The 21,940-nt window shown below is 37.4% G+C and overlaps 1 protein-coding gene across 1 annotated transcript in view; it reads right to left on the bottom strand.

Moving 5' to 3' along the window:
• MBTPS1 (membrane bound transcription factor peptidase, site 1) overlaps positions 1 to 21,940 on the bottom strand; it is a 42,948-nt gene that overhangs the window by 5,841 nt on the left and 15,167 nt on the right. Inside the window, exons 8-19 of the mRNA XM_048816445.2 lie at positions 20,763 to 20,830; positions 20,074 to 20,176; positions 18,072 to 18,223; positions 15,562 to 15,723; positions 13,768 to 13,912; positions 12,873 to 13,061; positions 12,034 to 12,206; positions 10,394 to 10,509; positions 7,809 to 7,965; positions 6,615 to 6,739; positions 5,212 to 5,289; positions 1,085 to 1,225 (exon numbers count right to left, since the gene is read on the bottom strand). Of these exons, the coding sequence (XP_048672402.2) occupies positions 1,085 to 1,225; positions 5,212 to 5,289; positions 6,615 to 6,739; positions 7,809 to 7,965; positions 10,394 to 10,509; positions 12,034 to 12,206; positions 12,873 to 13,061; positions 13,768 to 13,912; positions 15,562 to 15,723; positions 18,072 to 18,223; positions 20,074 to 20,176; positions 20,763 to 20,830 (1,609 nt within the window). The remainder of the gene's footprint in view (positions 1 to 1,084; positions 1,226 to 5,211; positions 5,290 to 6,614; positions 6,740 to 7,808; positions 7,966 to 10,393; positions 10,510 to 12,033; positions 12,207 to 12,872; positions 13,062 to 13,767; positions 13,913 to 15,561; positions 15,724 to 18,071; positions 18,224 to 20,073; positions 20,177 to 20,762; positions 20,831 to 21,940) is intronic.

The following is a 21,940-nucleotide window of genomic DNA, read 5'->3' as shown; positions in this document are numbered from 1 at the left end:
GATGGAAAAAGACCTTCACTAAGTGACAATTTTACATAAAACATGATAATCTACAAATATTTGTTGGGTTTGAAAATTTAGTCAGGAGATGAATTTTTTAACGTTATACACTGATGTATTACTTGTATTAAAAGGGATAAAATTAATAAAAGGAAAAATTAGGCTGAATATCAAGAAATATCTCTTGATACTGAGCCCTACCAGATTGTAGCTTAGTCTCACAAGGGAAATGGTAGAAAAACAACTGCTTCAGAATTTTAAAATCTAGACTAGACAAAGCACCAGATAATGGACCATAAGGAACAATCATGGTTTGCAGGGAAATAGACTGCGTGATCCGATAAGTCTTTTACACCTCTAACTTCTATGATTCTATGAACTTGTTACCCATCAATTTAAAGAATTTATGGTTCTTCAAGGAACAATCTTTAATTTCTCACAGAGTTACCATTGCTGTTCTGTGTGAGATGCAGAGTAAAATAGGGCAGCACAGCTTGGAAGTCCAGTTATATTATAAATCTACACTGAAACATGCTCTGAAAAGGATAAAGGCTAATAAGTCGTTAAGTTTTGCTAGACCTACTGATAAAAAACAGTAATGCAAAAATACAGTTTAAATGACAATTATACTATGCAAATGGCACTATACAAATAGGATCATGGGGTACTATACTTGTGTCTCAATGACACCAAATCAGACATGCCCTCAATTTACAAGAAAAAAAAAAGTTTTTTAACCACTAATCCTGGAAATCCACCCTGATATATCAAAGTAATGCTATGTTCTATTAGAAACAGGTTCAGAATAGAGACAGGAATCTGTATAAGTACAAGGATCAGAACTACTGGATATCACGAGGTCATTTTACAAAGTTATTCTTCTAGCCATAATTGGATTTTACAAATATACTAGATAGAACATACTCAATACAGCTATGAAGAAATCAAATTGTCCTGTGTTTGGTGGCATTCAGATTTTTTTTCATAGCAAGTATAAATTTTGCTGATGGGAGCTGTAAACCAGCCAGCTCCGCAGGTGTCAGTATATAAAAGCAATTCATTCTGCATATCACAGTTCATATACCTTTTTGCCGATGACTATCATCTAAGCAGTTAGAGTCTCCATATAGAACTAGTCTGCCTCCACCTTCAGAAGGAATTTGGTACAGTCCCAAAATGGGGACATTTTCAACTACAGCAGTCTCCTGCTTTAAAACTTCAAGACCTAGAACAGAGTAAGAAGGAATTTTAAATTTTACTAAAAGCCATATGCAATTTAAACATTCCCCCCCCCTCCACGATACACAATCCCCCACACGTTACAAGCTATAAATAATAAACATTCAAGAAATGCAGCTTCTTGGCTCTTAATTTGAGATTACATTCATGAGAAAATTTCCTAGACAAATTTGGCAACAAATAAAAACACTCCAAGGCCTTGGTTTTGTAATTCCCGCACTGAGTTTATTTTCTTTACTTTAGTGCAGTTGCAGAATCAAGACTCAAGTGTTTCACTGTCTTTAATGTTCTCTAATGAAAAATCCTAAAATTTCACCTACAATTCCCCTAATTTCCCAAGTTTTAAAATAGTAGATAATTAAGGTTTTCTACATAAGGTTTTTTTTTCCATTAGAAAGAGTGAATTTTTTGTAAAGAGTTTAAAGAGACTTTATGAAATTAATTTCTTGCAATGGTGTGCAATATCTACTAATTTAAACACTGACCATTACAACACACATTGCTTAACATCCACATACATGGCTGCTATGTTTAAATATTATTAGAAGCCAAGCACCATTCAAGCAAGAACCAAGAATACAGTAGTCTCAAAGTAAGGAATTCCCTCTCTTTGTAAAGAGCAACAAAATGGAATTTCTAACTGAAGAATGTTAATATACGTGTTTAATAGTAGGGGTTATGAGGAATAAAGGCAATTGTTTTCCAATGTGTGCATCTCATTATGTCTATGCACTACAAACTTCTGGTGTATTTAAACTCCTGTTAAACTTTCAATTTATGAACAAAATACTAAGTTTATAATGGAGAAATATGCCAAAAAGAAAATTTTACCTAACTCACATGCTTTCCCCCTATTTTCTCTCGTTTTAAACTCTTACCTACTTTCACTTTTTTCTGTTTCTATTTAAAAAACAAAACAAAACAGATTTCATTGTCAAGTTCTGCTATGGCTCAATGATGTCCTATGAGATACTTGCAATAAAAATCTAAAAAGCAACTTTGTAAGGATATTCAGGTGCTTGTCACTTACAAGATTGAGAGTCTCCTAATGATTAATGGCTATTTAAACAGATGGCTTGTAAATAGAATATTTGCGCCTAAATTGAAACTAGTTGTATATGGGAAGGAAGAAAAACCAAAGAGACAGGTGGTGGTATGGATACATTTATCAAAAAAGCAAAAACTATTTAGTTTAAAATCAGGCACTCGTAACTCAAAAGGCCACTAACTCTACACTGTGAGATACATTCAAACTTTTGCAGATTTTAGTTAATGATAAATGAAAAGGAAAACAAAATTCATGATCCATAAAGAAACAAAACGTATTATAAAATATGCATAACATTACTTTTTGGTAAAATGCTTCTCTGCTTCCAATCTGAGATTATTTGAAGAACTGAAACAGCAATATAAACTCCAAAAACCCAGTAATTGCAAATTCCTCCAGTTAACACATTATCTCCAGACTAGACAGAAAAACATACAGCAATGTCTTTCTTTTGAAGGTGAACTGAAAGGGGTTCAGAAAAATAAGAAGCCTAACAGACTAATTACCAAACTTTATGCATCTCTGAATGATGCTGAAATATATGTCAATATAAAAAACAACAACACAGAGTTCCTGAATACTAAACATCTTCCAAAATGCCCACACAACTCAGCTTTTCTCCACTGTGGCAGAATTCTAACGGAAAGTTATTATATGCCTCTTTTACATCCTAGTAAGCATCAACAAAATAAACTCAAAGTCCTAACTTCATCTGAAGAGAACAAAGACATGTTAGTCACAACACACACATCTTCTATGACTGCCCACAGATTAAAACACTCAAGTCATATACACATAAAAATTCACAGGAAACTTCTGACATAAAGTATAATAAAAAAGGAATTTATTACATCCTGGAAGACATTCTGCTGAATCACAGAATCATAGAAATGTAGGGCTGGAAGGGACCTCCAAAGGTCATCAAGTCCATCCCTCTGTGCTGAGGCAGGATTAAGTAAACCTAGACCATCTCTGACAGGTGTTTGTCCAAACTGTTCTTAAAAACCTCCAATGATGGGGATTCCACAGCTTCTCGTTGAACTCTATTCCACAGCTTAATTACTTTATATGTGGAAAGTTTTTCCTAATATCTAACCTAAGTCCCCCTTGTTGAAGATTAAACCTATTACTTCTTGTCCTTCCTCCAGTGGACATAGAGAATTACTGATCACCGTCCTCTTTATAACAGCTCTTAACATACTTGAAGAGTTACCGGGTCTCCACCCCACCCCCATCCCCAGTCTTCTTTTCTTAAGACTAAACATACCCAGTTTTTTTAGCCTTTCCTAATAGGTCAGATTTTCTAAACCACTTATCATTTTTGTTAGTCTTCTCTGGACTCTCCAATTTATCCACCTCTTTCCTAAAGTGTGGCACCCAGAACTGAACACAGCATTCCAGTTGAAGCCTCACTAGTGCCAAGTAGAGCAAGGCAATTACCTCCTGTCTTACATATGACACACTTTTAAATACACCCCAGAATGATATCAGTCTTTTTTTGCAACTGCATCACATTGCTGACTCATATTCAGTTTGTGATCCACTGCAGCCCCCAGATCTTTCACCAGTAGTACCACTTAGCCAGTTATTCCCCATTTTGTAGTGGTACATATGATTTTTCCTTCCTAAATGAAGTACTTTGCACTTGTCTTTATTAATTTCATCTTGTTGATTTCAGATCAATTCTCTAATTTGTAAAGGTCATTTTGAATTCTAATCCTGTCATCCAAAGTGCTTACAACCCTGCCCATCTTGGGGTCATCCACAAATTTTAGAAGCATGCTCTCCCCTCCATTATCCAAGTCATGAGTGAAAATAGTGACTAGTACTAGACCCAGGACAAACTCCGGCAGGACACCACTAGATATGCCCTCCCAGTTTGACAGTGAACCATTGATAACTAGTCTTTGAGTATGGTCTTTCAACCAGTTAAGTACCACCTTACAGTAACTTCATCCAGACTACATTTCTCTAGTTTTCTTATGAGAGTATCATGTGGGACTGGGTCAAAAGTCTTACTAAAATCAAGATATATCACGTCCACGGCTTCCCCCATCCACTAGGCCAAAACTCCATCGAAGAAGGAAATTAGGTTGATCTGGCAGGATTTATTCTTGACAAATCCATGCTGGCTATTTCTTATAAACTTATTATCGATAGTCTAGGTGTTTACAAATTGATTGCTTAATAATTTGTTCCAGTATCTTTCCAAGTATTAAAGTTAAGCTGACTGGTCTATAATCCCCTAGCTCCTCTTTATTCTTGCTTTTAAAGATAGGTACTGTTTGCCTTTCTTCAGTCCTCTGGGACCTCACTTGTCCTCCATGAGTTCTCAAAGATAACTGCTAACAACAAAATGTGATACTTGTTCAAAACATTAGCTATAGCTGTACAACAAATGCATCACCAACTTATGGCTTGGAAAAGAAAATCCTACAACTGAGATATAGCTAAAGATAATATTAAAAAAATAGAAGATACAGTCAAATTTGATAGGACCAAGTCTGAGTTTAAAGACATTTAGACTTCAGCTATCACTTTAACTGAAATGTACAAGCAACAGTCTGAAGTAAAACTGCACAAAACCACATGCAGAAAGGACACTAATAATTACCTATGCACCCAGATGCACACACAATTTCTGCTGCATCTGTAAGTGTATAAATAGATATACAGAGACAGCAGTATTACAATAAATATTTGTGTATATAGTTACATATAACTGTCTTGTATCAAAAGCATGCCTGTACCTGTGTCCTAAGCTGTGTGTAAGAACGCTATACCAAAAGAAACAACCTATCTACTGAATTACTCTGTACATTTTTGGTAACTTTTGCACTCAATTATAAATGTTTACCTGTATACCGACCTAGAAATACCATTAATAAAAAAAATAATAAAAATAAGGAAATGCAGCTGTATACCTTGGTCCTTAAAAGTGTGTGAAATTACAATGCCATCGTCTGGAAACTTAGCAATACTGCATCCTGATGCATAGTTCACTGAAAAAACCAGACATATGAAATTACAATGCACAGACTAACAATGCATGTTCTTTCCCCCCACCCCATTATTCAGCTAACTGTGAAGGTCAAGAAAGAAAAGAAATGCATCATACATGCTTATATGAGTTCCCATATTCTGATTAAAATCACCATATAATCTGCAGAAGGGTTTTTTTTCAATTAACTACTAAAGAATTTCCAAGAAAAGCTTTCAAATATTTAATTTTATATATTTCACTCAAGTATACTTTCATTTTAGAAGTTACAATGTTATAATCTTTTTCAAACCCAAAAGAGAAGCTTAATTATTTTATCTTTTACAAGCCATTGTTATCACTATGAAGGATAATTATTATTTGTATTCCAATGGCCCCCACCAACAATCAGGGATTGTACGAACAAAATTAGAGGCAGTCCCTGATCTGAAGAGCTCACAGTCTAAATAAACAGAATAGACAAAGGGTGTAAAAAAAGGAAACAACACACAAGCAGAAGATTGGAAACTAAGGCAAAGGGAGATTAAGTGACTTGTTCAAGGTCAACCAGAAAGTCTGTGGCAGAGCCATAAAATGATTCCAGATTTCTTGAGCCCCCGTCCAGTGTCTTTCACCACAAGATCATCCACCATAATAGCTAAAACCTCAAACAGTGAAAAATATCATTCGATATGGGTAGACATATTTAAAATCAATCAATTATGGGTAGAGAATTCAAAGGTCAAGAGGACAAGATGTGCTAAAGAACATCCAAAAATTATATACATGTGTCAAAAGTGGAACGTTTTGAGGAGTGACTCCAAACGTGAATTTTTTTTTAAGAGAAAATTTCAAAATTCAATTTAAAATATTAAGTTAAAATAGGACAAACCTGAACCTTGATATCTGTATATTTCTAATTAGTAAGTAATTATAATTTTAAATTAGAAAATAAATAAAACACTAAGAACTACATCTGGAATGCAAATACAAAGACGACCATAGAGTTTATTATACAGATATTAAACTAAAATCTTCTACTAGATATTTTTCATATAATTTCATAGGGGTGTTAGAATCATAGAATATGAGGGTTGGAAGGGACCTCAGGAGGTCATCTAGTCCAACCCCCTGCTCAAAGCAGGACCAATCCCCAATTTTTGCCCCAGATCCCTAAATGGCCCCCTCAAGGATTGAACTCACAACCCTGGGTTTAGCAGGCCAATGCTCAAACCACTGAGCTTAGAGTTGCAGTATCTCTGAAAGTCACATGTCCCATAAGTATAACTATTTCCCCAAAGAAAATACTATTCTTGGAGTAGTAAAGTACTGTATTCCATGACTTACTTTCATGGTTTGCCATGGTAAAATCCCCTTCGTACAGCCCATCACTAAAGGCCATGTTCCAGACAGAGAGAAGATCATTGAGAGCTGGAATATTAGCACCTCCAGTATCTGGCATCCACCACTGCCTACAAAAATTAGAGCATGACACAGGTTATTAGTATAGGAGATCCAAAATTTTGTTTCATGACAGAAGTTCCAATATCTCCCTGGATGATATTCAGAATGCACCAAAGCTATCAGTACATTCAAGGACATAAATGTTAATGTTTATTTGGTGGTGACAGTTTGAACACTAAGACTGTGATTTTCAAAGAGGTCTGAAGTGCGTTATGTGCCCAGATCCCATTGCATTTCTATGGGATATAGGCACCTCACTCCCTTAGGCTCCTTTGAAAATCCCAGCCTAAGTTAATTAACATTACAAATGTGAAATTCTCAATGTGGTCCAGCTTTACAGTGAAACAAAGTGTGCTTTAGCAGAACAGAACAAAAAACACCTTGAAATAAAACATTTTGACACGTCTACTTGGTTTGGCAACGAAGTAAAAAAACCAATGGCCCAAATCATTTAAAAGCTGTCCGAGAGAATAAGGAACTTCTGATGTCTCCAGTAACAGAAAATATTGTTTGTTAACAGTTGGTTGGATAATTTCTAGGTTAAAAATAACACAAAGCTGACTGATGAGTTTTCTAATCTTTAGTTATTTTTAACCCCACAAATATTAAATTTTTCATTATTAGTGATGCTAACGTATTTCCCCTTTATAAAATATATAGGAATTATTTCAGATATTTGAATACTGGATCACTTAGCTAACTGATACCATTCATAATTACGCTCTCCTTCCCATTCTCCTCCCAAAAACTGACAACTGAGAACTTTTTTTTAAGTAGTCATTGCTTTTTCTAGTCTCTATATTTGTGACATATGTTGTCTTAATATAATATATATATATATTTACAGCAATTGCTGTTAAAAACATGCCCATTTGCCATTTGATAAAGACAAAGTGAATGTAGCATCTGCAGTATTCCCTTCCTTATACATATTGTGGGAAAGACTGCAAATACTAAAATAATGTTACTGCATTACCTAAGACAATTGACAAGTTTATTTTTTTTATGATGACCTCCTTATAAAGAGCAATTATGTTAAGTTGTGGTTCCCACAGGCCCTCCCCCACAAACTGATACCTTGTGTTTTCATCGTAGAACTTGACTTTTCTCATCACTGAAGTGTTGTACCAATCACTGAACACTATTAGCGAGAGTCCATTATCAACATCCCTCCTTAGCTTGGTGATTTCTTCAGGAAAATATTCTTCCTCACTGTCCACCATCAGTAAGGTCCCTACATAAACAGAGCAAACAGAATTCATAATCTCTGAAGATCTAACCAATGTAATGTAACCTCTATCTACAGAACTCATGCAGAAGGTAGCATCTGTGCTGTGTCCCCATGCCTTCCTAAAAATATGCTCCAAAGTGACCTGAAGGAGCCCCCTTTAAGGGAATCAGTCTCATTTCCTTTCAATCCTTAGTTTCTTTCAAGAATGCCAATAATAAGTGTCAATTTTAATAATGGTTTCTAGGATGTAGGTACTGGATTAAGATCACCAACTCCTTTAATGTGTCATGCTACAGAGGAAGTTATAGTAAGGAATAAAGGATGCACTGATAGTGACTCTATAGTTATGTTTTAGCCAGGATTTTCCCTTTGACAAGACCTTAAAATCTCTCAAACAAAATCAGTGACTTGCCAGCATAAGCAGGAACATACAGCCATTAAAACAGGAAGGCTTCAACAATATGTGTAAGAAAATACCAACATGAAAACAACTCAGTAGTGAATATTACACGGATCAGCGTTTGTTTTGAAGCTGTGCATATGTAGGGGAAGAAGAGGAATTCTGTAACATCTCTAATGTAAATACACAAACCAGTGATTAAGTCTTTACATGAGATGGATTGGATATCCTTTAATATGTAATGCTTCTTACTTTGATGACAAGTTTAATTTTTATGCTTGATAATACAAGAATGAAGAATGAATCCTAGCCAAAGACACAGTAAAGATTTGAATGGTAATTGCTTGCTTTAATACAGAAGACTATATGCTTAGTGATCTATCTCCATGTTTTCCTTCTGTTCAAATACTATCATTTATTACTCTAGCTGCTGTGAAGTCATAATAACCAGATTAAAAAAAATATTGAGACTTCTTGCTGCCTTTTTGATGCAGAAGATTAAAAAACGGTCTTGGTTATTTCACAACGTTATTATAAATAACCAAACAAAATAAGAAGGTGACTTATTTGCTCCATAGGAAAAGTAATTGGAAAAATATACTTGAATACCCTGGAATAAACAACTGACATGTTAATTTGCTACTAGTTATCGAGGCACCTTAATTCTTCACTCTTTCTGTAATAAAACATTTCCTAATAAGAGGTACATTAACATTATTATTTCTTTCTTCTAATATTGCGAGAGCTCCTCTTTCAAAGCTGTCTATTGGAATTGTTTTTCCCCTCCTATTTGCTTTGTTGTATATAAAATGGTAATAAGACAAAAGCATTTCAACTGGAAGTGTTTACAAACTGCAGCATCACCAAGAACACAGAAGAGAATCCCATCGCCTCCTACCCCTTCTGCAAATGAAGTTCTTATACAGAAAATGCTATTCAATATATATTGGACAGTTAAGTAGAATGAACATCAAATTCATTTCCACTTTTGACTGAAGGTAGTTTTGTATATTTATCCATATGTGACAGGATAACATTTATAGTTTATTACATTTATGCAAAAAAACAGTTCTAGTCTAATTTCTGAAAGCCCAACAGGTCATTTGATTTTTCAGTGAATGCTGTTACAGTTTAACTCATATAAAGATTTCCATTATTAACCCAATTTAAGGAATTTAATATTTAGAGTATTTAAATGTATGAGGCTGAAACAAAGTTCGTTGTCATGCAAGAGAACCTTGTTTGGCAGCATCCATGTGACTATGTCACTAGAGACCCATTCATGATAGGGGTCCCTTTCAATAGGCATTTATCTGAGCTACGCTGGCATTTGTCTTAAGGGGTTCCTATTCTCCAGCAACTAAATGAAGACAGCATGCAAGGTGGCTCTACTTATCATTATAGCAAACCCTATATTAAGGTTATCTAACACTGCCCATTACAAAGGATTCTTGCGACCTTTTCTTTACGTTCTCACACTTCCCTTATTTGCAGCAGTCCTTTGATATTTGGCAGGGGGGGATGCCCAAAAGCTACCGAGGTACCATCTCTTTGTCCCATGAAATGTAAACTGTTGAACATGGCCCTTTCACTTCCCTTCCTCTGGAAGATTTTGGCAGCCTGCCATAATATTAATTAAACCCATGAACAATGTAAGACCAAGATTCACCACCAAAGCAACAGTCTCAGACACTGTAGTGAGAATACATTTCTATGATTCAATATACAATGCGATATAGGGGCTAGGGAAATCAGAACATTATGGCAGATTGAATTACGAGTTTTCCTCCTTCTCAGCCCATTAAATATTTTTGGATACAACGAAAGGGGAATTGACTAATTGTACTGTCGAAAATGGAATATTACAGAGAAACTTCCTTTGTAAAATTAAAGACACATTTATAATGTATGCAGTTATTTTTCTATTAGCATGTACTCTCTAGTATTTTTTCAGATCTTTTCAATCCCTTACAAAGATAAGAAAGCTTCTAAAAGAAATTAACAGAACATAAACAATGCATGACTGCTTACCATACTGACTAGCATCAAAACATGTAAATGGTGAACCAAGAACTTCAACAAAATATCCCATGCTTCTTAGATGCTGGTACATATCCCTGAAGTTTGTATGGATGTGGTCACCATTCCTAATACAAATAAAAGTAAACAAAAACAGTGGTCAAGAAATGTAAACATCACATGCACAAACATAAATTACATTATCTTGTTATAGGGTCAATTTTTATTTTATTTTCTAAAAGATACATTTTCAAATAATGGCTTCTAATTTTCCATGCATAATCAACTCTATGCACAATTCTGTGCAAACTGTATCATCTGTAAGTGTAGATAATAGAGTGCAATGAATTACACAAACAACACTAAAGGCTGAGTTGAGGCCTCTTATGAAATACATTAGTATTTGTTTATTACACATTTCAAATAGAAAAATTAACCCCATATTAAAACCAGCTGAGATGAAGCAAGTAAGTGGAACTGACTTTGGAGAACTGCTGAAACCAGTGGAAACAGCTCCTTGCCATTTGCCAAGAGCCATTCTAGGGAGACGAGTATCCCAGTTCCCCAGGCAGCTATTCAGAAGAAGACACCCAGCACCTGTAACCTGCTTGGTTCCCATTGCTTTCTCACTGTGTGCTCCCTCCTACACAGTGCCCACAGTCCTTGTCTCCAGCCGAGTCAGACTCTGGAGTAGGTTCCCTTTTTTGGCACTAACATCAACTTCTTTAGGAGTGAGGGACCAATACGGAGACATTTCTGAAAAAGCAGAGGCCCTCGTCTGGGATCTCTCAGGTTGCTTTGACGTGTGCCAACACAGACAATAACATGTATACCAGTTCCCTTTCACGAAGTGAATAGCGGAGCTGAGAAAATGCCATAGTCAATCTGTAACTAAACTAAACTATTAAGTTATTTTTAAAAATGAACCTTCATTTTGAGTTTTATGAATGAATCTAGCTGAATTTGTAAAGGTGTTTTGTTTTTTAAATAAGAGCAAAGCACTTTAAGATGAAGCCTTAGTTTTCAAATACATTTCACTCTTTAGAGATGTCAAACTTTTCTTCAGAAATCCAGGAAATAATTTAAATAAGTTGTTAATAAACCACAGATAAAGCTCGAGAACTCCATCTAGAAGCTATATCGTTTTCCATGAAATTATTAGAAAATAAAATTCCCCATGTTATATGCTGGAAGTGGGATTATGTTCCCTAGACAATAAAGGTACAATACACCATCGCTATAACGAACCCCTGGGGATCCAAGCCATTTGGTTGTTATAGCCAGTGGTTCGTTATAGGGAAAGAACCTTGCTCTGTGTGTGGGGGAGAAAGGGTGGCTGACACTTTGAGTCCCGCAGCACAACTGAGAGCTCCTCTGGCCCCGGGACCATGGCAAACAGCTCCTCTGGCAGCCGGAGGAACTGTGTGCCCCCACTCCCCCGCAGCCCTGAAGCCAGAGGAATTGTCAGCCCCCTGCTGCAGCAGGCGAAGCTTGGGATGGGATCCAAGGGCCAGGTTCGGTATAGCCTAAGGTTTGCTATTACGAAGGGTGTTATAGCGAGGTTGTACTGTAATGCATGTCATTAACATACAGTCAAGAAATAAACTCAAGAAATTAGTTACAATTTCTCAGATAAAACTGAAGAGACACACCAATCTAAAGGATCATTCTTCATCCTCAAATTATCTCTGGGGAAGTATCCTGGTGGATAACGAAGATTGTGATACTGATCCCAAAGGACTCGCTTGCTACGAGGAGGGGTAGGAATAATCTTTACTTTTACTGGGAGCTTCACAGTAGAAGTCTGCTCTGCACCACTTTTAGACTGGAAGAAAAAAAGGAAAACAAAAATAATGAAATACTTTTCCTAAAACAGTATTTACAATTTCATTTAGGATTATAAAGATCCAGAAATACTGAAGAATGATTTTTGATTTTTATTTGCCAAGTTTACCCACTAAATCCAGGAACAGGTTTCCAGTGCCAGCAACCAGTATTCAGAGATGAAAGTCTAATCCCATAAAGCACACAAGTATTGTAACCCCATTATAAAAAATCCTTTGTATATTCAGTGGTTTACATTTATGCTCAGAATTTAAAATATTTTAAAAAAAACTTCGGTGCTACAGGTGCTTTAAACATTTGAGACTTTAGAAGGTTCTCCAAAACAATTAGTTCTTTTTATGGAGAGAAAAATAATTCTAATTCATTATCAACCTGTGAAGATTTCCTATATTCCACCAGTTTACTTACAATTTATATTAGCCTCATCTCTCTACGGAGTTGGCCATGTGAAAGGGGTTTTTGTTTGCTTCTTTGTTTAAGTGCATTAATTTCCTGGTTAGATCCCTCAACTGTTAGATTTCTTGCTCAGATTACTAAACCTTGTCCCCAAATTCAACTGCACCCAAGATTATAAACCTAAACCAACCACTTAGAGGGATATTCATTTATCACTACATGATAAAACACTGAAATGAGGTAAACTTACTTCATTTTCTGCGGGGGACAATACTGTGATCATGACATGACCTTGAGCAATGCCTTCCCAAGACGCAGCTTTCTTTGCTACAGAAATAGAAATTGCTAGATATCCTGACCAAGGCCATAATACCGGGGAATAGGAGAAAGCCACTTCAATGTTATCTCCATTCTGTGGTAAATAGGGCTGCCAGTCTGGCTGCAGAGTAGAAAACAGAACGTGTTGGTAATTATTTTAAAATGTTGATGAAGGAATTTTTGTGGGAAACAGAGTTAAGGTTGACTATCACCTGGTAATTAGGTCACTCACTTAGGACATGGGAAACCCAAGTTCAAGTCCCTGATCCAATGACTAATACCTCATAAAAAGTGGAACAGCTTCAGTAGGAGAGGTTGAGCCCAGTGGTTAGAGTGCTCTGCTGCAATGTGGGAGACTCAAGTTCAAATAGTTTCTCCACAGCAAGCAGATGGGGGACTGAACCCAGGACTCCCGCATCCCAGGCGAGAGCCTTAAGCACTGGGCTAAAACTGGTAAGGGAGCCATCCCATCCTCTAGACATGTTACAACTCCTGTCCTCCTTTGCTTTTGTCAAAATTCCCCAAACTGAAACAAAATCTTTTGAGTTGGGTTGAAACTAAATGTTTTAACCCAGCTCAACATTTTCTGACTTTTTGGAATTGCTGAAAATTTTTTTGTTTTCAGTTCGATCCAAAACGAAACAGGTTTTGATTTTTCAGAATTGCTAACAATTCAAAAAATCCATTATTCACACAGCTCTAGGTGTACCGGGTTTGTGCTTACTTTTTTATTTGGCATGGTAAAGTATTACCTGCTCTCCAGTCAGAAAAAGCAGCTCTTCAACGGGAAACACTATTGTTCCAAGTCATAGCTACTGCTGTCTTACCTTGTCTATAATTCTCCCAGTGACACCCATACCATTAAGGATGGTAATATTAACAATAGTTGGCATTCCTCCATAATAAATAGGTTGGGAGCAATAGGGCCACATGTAGGGGCATTCCGTCAAGTCAATGTAGCTTGGACTCAAACTGAAAAAAATAAAAAAAATACAGTAAATGAAAAAAGCACATAAAACACAATCATGTTAAAAAGTCAGAGGTAAAATTAGCAAGCTATAGTCCCTCTCACAGCTCTGATATTTCTTTCCAATGAGTCTGAGACTTAAAAACCATGATTAAATTTAAAATATAACATGAGAAAGTTTTATGGCACAGATGGTCTGGTGATACGTAATCCTGCCACAGCATGGGGGGATGTACTTGATGATCTTTGAGGTCCTTTGCAACTCTACATTTCTATGAGAAATAAAGTTATTTAATTTTTAGAATGAAAAAAAAAAAAGAAAAGAAAAGAAAAACTAACAGGACACAATTTAGCACAATAAAAATAATCTGATGTTGGATAACTGAAATTGGATTATTTCTCTATTTAAGTGTTAAATTTTCCACTACATACCCAGGGGATTAAACTAAGGAAGGAAAGAAAATGTACAAGCTTTCATAATAAAGAGGTGACAGATTCAGGCCCCTATTCCTCTCTAATTTTAAGAAACACAGAATCACAGAATATCAGGGTTGGAAGGGACCTCAGGAGGTCATCTAGTTCAACCCCCTGCTCAAAGCAAGGCCTAATGATGGCTTCTGACAAGAGGCTTTTCATTAAACTCTTCCATTTGAATTATGTAACCCAGGGGTAAGCAACCTATGGCACGCATGCCAAAGACAGCACACAAGCTGATTTTAGGTGGCACTCACACTGCCCGGGTACTGGCCACCATTCCCAGGGGCTCCGCTGCTGGCCTGGGGTTCTGGCCGCCGGCCCCGCTTAACCCGCTGCCGGCCCTGAGTCCCGGCCACCAGTCTGGGGGGCTCTGCTGCTGGCCTGAGGTCCCGGCTGGCTCTACAGCTGGCCTCACCCTGGGGCAGTGAGGGGTGCAGACAGTGGATGGGTGTTGAAGATTTCGAAATGCAGCTCATTCAGTAAAAAAGCTCAGAATTGTGGGCATCAAAGTTTGGAGATCTGCGGAGTGCACTTGATGCTACCGAGAGAGATCATGGGGCCTCTATTCTGACCTGCTGGACGTCCCTGCCAGTGAAATTTAACTGTTTGAAGAAAATTGAGTTTGCAATGCTTTCAGCTTTTGGATTCACATACCTATGTGAACAGGTATTTTCACACATGAAATCTGTCCTCTGTCCCTCTTGGAGCTGGTTAACAACTGATCACTCAGAAGCCTGCGTGCAGCTTAAAGTATCCCAATACGTGCCAGACATTGCAAAACTCAGCAAGGAAAAGCAAGGGCAAGAATCACACTAAACTGGTAAGATCTGCATTTTAATTTAATTTTAAATGAAGCTTCTTAAACATTTTAAACATCTTATTTACTTTACATACAACAATAGTTTAGTTATATATTATAGATTTATAGAAAGAGACCTTCTAAAAAGGTTAAAATGTATTACTGGCACGTGAGACCTTACATCAGAGTGAATAAATGAAGACTTCTGAAAGGTTGCCGCCCCCTGCTGTAACCTATATGCGAATTCTCTTCACCATGTGAGCATGCAGACTGCTCAGCTGAGCAAGATGTGTGACTTTCTTTTAAAACAAATGCTCAGAACAACATGAATAACATTAACATGAATAGATTATTAATTAACGAAAAATTAACACTCACCTGGCCTGTGGCTTATAGCTATTAAGGATCTGGTAGGCTCTAAGAAGATCCAGTTTGCCATGTCCTTGCTCAAACATGTTAACTCCAGGAACCCTACGTGCTGATGCAATCAGGGCCTGCTTCATGCTAGCTGGATTCACCATTTCACGCTTCTGAACTGTGCTAAAAATGACAAATGTTTATTAAATTACATTTAGGAAGCCCTGTTCTTATCTCGGGCTAGGCATGGAATGAGAAATGAGACTAAGGCCAGGTCTACACTCAAAAGTTAAGTCAGCTCAGCTCCATCGCTCAGGAATGTGAAAAATTCACACCACTGAGCAAAGTAGCTCAGCCAACCTAACTCCCAGCGTAGACAGCACTAGGTCGACAGAAGAATTCTTCTGTTAACCTAGAAGCCACTTCTCAGGAAGTGAATTTACTATGACAACAGGAGAACCCCTCCTGTCACAGTAGTGAGGGTCTATAGCTGTGCTGCTGTAGTGTTTCAAGTGTAGACAAGCCCTAAACTTATTCTAATCCATTCAATTTAAGTAAAATGTAACTGACAATCTATTACATGCATAACCTATGGTTAAAAACTGGAGACTATCACTTAAGTGACTTTTCAATGGAAACGCTTAAGATGCACTGTTAAACAATAACAGAATACCATTTATTTACATATTTTTGGATGTTTTCTGCATTTTCAAATATACTGATTTCAATTACAACTCAGAATATAAAATGTACAGTGCTCAAATATTTGCACTGTAAAAAAAACAAAAGAAATATTATTTTTCAATTCGCCTAATTCAAGTACTATAGTGTAATCTCTATCATGAAAATTGAACTTACAAATGTAGAATTATGTACAAAAATAACTGCATTCAAAAATAAAACAATGTAAAACTTTAGAGCCTACAAGTCCACTCAGTCTTACTTCTTGTTCAGCCAATCACTCAGACAAACAAGTGTATTCACATTTGCAGGAGATAATGTTGCCCACTTCTTATTTACAATGTCACCTGAATGTGAGAACAGGTGTTCACATAGCACTGTTGTAGCTGGCGTTGCAAGATATTTACGTGCCAGATGCACTAAAGATTCGTATGTCCCTTCATGCTTCAAACACTATTCCAGAGGAAGTGTCCATCCTGATGACGGGTTCTGCTCAATAATGATCCAAAGTAGTGCAAACCGACGCATGTTCGTTTTCATCATCTGAGTCAGATGCCACCAGCAGATGCTTGATTTTCTTTTTCAGTGGTTTGGGATCTGTAGTTTCCACATCAGAGTGTTGCTCTTTTAAGAATTCTGAAATCATGCTCCACACCTCGTCCCTCTCAGATTTTGGAAGGCACTTCAGATTCTTAAAGCTTGAGTCAAGTGCTGTATCTTTAGAATTTCACATTGGTAACTTCTTCGCGTTTTGTCAAATCTGCAGTGAAAGTGTTCTTAGAACGAACAACATGTGCTGGGTCATCATCCAAGACTGCTAGAACATGAAATATATGGCAGACTGCAGGTAAAACAGAGCAGGAGACATACAATTCTCCCCCAAGGAATTCAGTCACAAATTCAGTTAATGCATTATTTTTCTAATGAGTGTCATCAGCATGGAAGCATGTCCTCTGGAATGGTGGCCAAAGCATGAAGGGGCATATGAATGTTTAGCATATCTCGCACGTAAATACCTTGCAATGCTGGCTACAAAAGTGCCATGCGAATGCCTGTTCTCACTTTCAGATGACATTGTAAATAAGAAGCAGACAGCATCATCTCCCATAAATGTAAACAAACTTTTTTGTCTTAACGATTGGCTGAACAAGAAGTAGGATTGAGTGGACATTGTTTTGGTTTTGAGTGCAGTTATGTAAGAAAAAAAAATCTACATTTGTAAGTTGCACTTTCATTATAAAAAGAACAGGAGTACTTGTGGCACCTTAGAGACTAACAAATTTATTAGAGCATAAGCTTTCGTGGGCTACAACCCACTTCATCAGATGCATAGAATGGAACATATAGTAAGATATATATATATATACACACACACAAATAAGCTGGAAGTTACCATACAAACTGTGAGAGGCTAATTAGTTAAGATGAGCTATTATCAGGAGAAAAAAACTTTTGTAGTGATAATCAAGATGGCGCATTTAGACAGTTTGACAAGAAGGTGTGAGGATACATAACTTAAGGAAATAGATTCAATATGTGTAATGACCCAGCCACTTCCAGTCTCTATTCAAATCCAAGTTAGTGGTATCTAATTTGCATATTAATTCAAACTCAAAAGTTTCTCGTTGGAGTCTGTTTTTGAAGCTTTTCTGTTGCAAAATTGCCACCCTTAAATCTTTTACTGAGTAGTTAAAGTCTCAAACGGAAAAACTGTGCTTGTTGTTCTTCAGAGAGTTAATTTTCGTAAGTGCAGAAACAAATATTTTTAATTGGTAGGCTTTTTAAAAGTCAATTTACAGATCTTGTTAATCAAATGCATTTGAGATATATGTTCTTCATTTAATTATTACCTTACTAGCAAAGTGACAGCACCTGCCACGACAGGAGAGGCAACACTTGTCCCAGAGAGGGAGCGGCATCCACCCTTCATACCAGAACCTCTCACTCCAGAGCCATAAGTAACAATGTCAGGCTTCACTCTACCATAACCTCCTGGCAGTTCCTATAAATTAATTAAAAAAATGGTTTATGTTTATATCAACATATCATTTACTAGTGCTGGCCTATGTCAGAGACAGGATACTGGACAAGATAGACCCCAGGTCTGATTCCGTAACATAAATCCTATGTTATTAAAACTATTCTGTATATGTTTTAGATTAACAGTTCCTATACACTTTTCACTTTTTTTTTTTTTAAGTAGAAAAAATATATATTCAGAAAATTTTAATACTTCTTCAGGCAGCTTAAAATCATGAGTCTTAATCAGTCACACGTAAGACAAAGGAGATAATTATTCCACTCTACCAGACAGTGTTACCTATAATTTTTCCCACCCATGTACGGAATGAATTTTGTTATGTGCACCAATATGGAGGTGACATATTGGTGCACATAACAAAATTCATGCGGTGGGGGTGGGGCCGAAGGGTTCAGAGTGTGGGAGGGGGCTCAGGGCTGGAACAGAGGGTTGTGGTGCAGGGGTGTGAGGGCTCCGGCTGGGGGTGCGGGCTCTAGGGTGGGGCCAGGGATGAGGGGCTTGGGGTGCAGGAGGGTGCTCCGGGGCTATGGCAGGGAGAGAGGACTCCCCCCAGCTCTCTCTCCCCGCAGCAGCACCTGTGCTGGGGGGGGGGGGGGGAGAGGTGCATCTCCCCACAGTAGCAGCTCCGGGGGTGGGGCTTCAGGATAGGCACCCCACCCCCGGCAGGCTCAGGCCTGGGGAGGGGTGCCATGGCAGGTCTGGGCTGGGGGAGGGCTGCCCCGGCCAGGTCCGTGCCTGTCCGGGCTGCCCTGGCAGGTTGGGGGCCGGGCTAGGTTGGGGCCGGGGCACCCCTCCCTCGGCAACTACAGGTCCCTGGGCAGGTTCCCTGAGCGCCTGCGTGGTGCTAAGAAGGCTGCTGTGCGGATGTGCAGCTTACAGGGAACTTAGCTACCAGGTAATGGTGAGGCCTCAGTTAGTATTGTCCTGGACTCTGGGTGCCGCTCTTTAGGAAAGAGATGGACAAATTGGAGAGATTCCAGAGGAAAGCAACAAAAATGATAAAAAGTTTAGAAAACCTGACCTATGAGGAAAGGTTAAAAAACCTGGACATGTTTAGTCTTGAGAAAAGAATACGGGGGAGACCTGATAATCTTCAAATATGTTAAGGGTTGTTATAAAGAGCAGTGTGATCAATTGTTCTCCATGTCCACTGAAGGTAAAACAGGAAGTAATGGGCTTCATCTGCAGCAAGGGAGATTTAGATGAAAAAGTTTTTCTAATATCCGATAATAAGGGTAGCAAAGGGTTTGCACAGCTTCTAGGGACAAGCACTAAGCCCATATGTGCTCCTTAAGTTAACAGACTGCCTAATGATAGTGCCCACAGTGGACCTAGGATCCCACAAAGGGAATGAGGTGGAATGAAGCAGTAACCACAGCATCCTGCACAGTGGCTAACAAATCTGGGTGATTTGAGGGCAAAGACAGGATGCACCCTAACAAAAGGCGTAAAAGGGTCTCTCTGGCTCACTTCCATGTAGCACTGAAAACCTAAAAGCCCACTAAAATAAAGTTCTGTTCTGAGGATGAAATGGCTATTTTAAGGATTTACTTTTATCACCTAAAAAGGAACTTAAAAAGGCTTAATTGACGCCAGTGTTTAGAGACTGCATTCTGTCAATTCTCATGTACCTATTACAGTTTAATACTTCGCACATTTTACCTTTTCATCCACATTAACTAATTTAATCCCAGGTGATTGGACCTACCGAGATTTTAAAAAGCTAACATGGCAGAGAGGGCATCTCTGTTAGAACTGGAAAGTTCATGTTAGATGTTTTGAAGCCATGCATATTTTATATTTGAGCTTACCCAGGTGGTCATTCCCCTCGATGAGAAACGAGCTATATTATCTTCAAAGTCAATTCCTCCTACTCCAATCACATCCATCTGGTCAGCAGGGTTATTGAGAGTGCTAAAACGAGTGAGCAGAGGGAGGGGGGTGGGAGGGAGACAATAAAAATAACGGGCACACCACCACCAGGTTCTCTTTGTCTGTCTAGGGTTTGCAACTTTGACAGCTGACATCCTGGGGTGAATTATTTCTGACAACTTCATTTACAGCAAATATTCAAGAAATCCCTTAAAATATCAAAACATATACCAAGAAAAGGAGCGATATTTATTTTAGTATTATTACATGAGGAGCCAAAAAGTAATCAATATATTTTTTAGAGATTTTTGCATTCCCTGAAGCTTGAGATTTGCATGCGCAAAAGTTTGTTGATATTGACAGGCAAACGTCAGTTTGAAGGACTCACTGACTTCTTTTATGCGTTTACATACTATCAAAACTGCTGAATTAAATAGCTGCAGCTCATCTAATTCAAGAATGTACTCCTCAGGTAAAAAAAAAAAAAATCTACAGTGGAAAAAACAGCCTGACTCATTCTCAAAAGACAGAATAATCTGTGATTTTTTTTCCCCCCCAAGAGGAGGTAGGGGATTATACCTCAGGTACTTCAGGAAATTTTTAATCGAACGCTTTTAAAGAAACTTACCCATATAAAGGGCCATCATTGCCAATAGCAGAAACCATGATCACGTTGTTAGCTGTCAGTTCCCATACCTGCAAAGACAAAAAATATAGACACATTATTTAAAGCAATGTACTGAAGCCAGAAAAATAAAGAAATAAATTATTTACACATGTACTGCACTGGTCTGACTACAACAATTTCCTTAAATCCACACTTTTTATTTTAATGGTACTTGCATCACACATACCATTGACACTTTCATTAATATAATTCGCAGTCTCAAAGAGTAAGAATAAACACAACTGTTAATGCAGGCCAAGATTTTCAAAAGAGACAAATGATTTGCATGCCTTCAACTCAGACATATAATTTTTAATATTAAGTTATATGCTTAATAATCCACCAGTAATTGCACCCTTGCATAATAACATGTATATACTAGACTGTTGAGCCCTTTCCACCCAAATTTTCCAAGGACAACAGAAAACTTTTGATTGTCAAATTAAACTAAATTAAGATAATTTAGAGAGCGTTTGGAACAGTACAAATTATTTTCATGTGCCAAACTACCTACTTAGCCCTTTCCAAAGCAGGTTTTTAGTTTTTGGTTCTTTTAAAACATTGTAATGAATTTAGTGCTTTTGAAAGATTGGTTCCTATGGCTGTCAGTCTAAGTCATATTTCTTCATAATTCAGATACAGTTCTGCAGTTTTTACTACAGATGAATGTGGGCTTAACAATTTTTAAAGAAAAATGTAACTTCTAATTTTAAAAATTTACTTTTCAATGCTGACTTACTTTGAAAAAGACTTGTAGTCACATATTCCAGCCTATTAACTCGACTTTTAATTAAATCAAGTTTCCTCATATAAAATTTGCAACTGAACGTCTGATAAATGGTTTCTGATTACAAAATTAACAAACCATTCAGGAGTAAATTTTTCAAAAGCAGCAATGGATTTTAGCCAACAACTTTCCATTTACGTTGGTGAGAGTCACACTATTAAAACTTCACCATCTAGCACTTTAAAAACGTTACCCATCAGTCTGTATACTATTCTATTTTTTTTTTAATAGAAATCACTCTAATAAAAATAGCGGTCAGTAAAGCACTGATCTTTTAAGCTGCTCTGCAAGGAGAGATGACTGAATCTGTGTAGAACTTCACTGATGCCAATGGAACTCTGCACAGTCATAA

The sequence above is a fragment of the Caretta caretta genome, chromosome 12 (genome assembly GCF_965140235.1).
Source record: "Caretta caretta isolate rCarCar2 chromosome 12, rCarCar1.hap1, whole genome shotgun sequence".
Lineage (NCBI taxonomy): Eukaryota > Metazoa > Chordata > Testudines > Cheloniidae > Caretta > Caretta caretta.
Note: the sequence above shows the minus strand (reverse complement) of the source record. Positions and strands in the feature narration are given on the sequence as shown.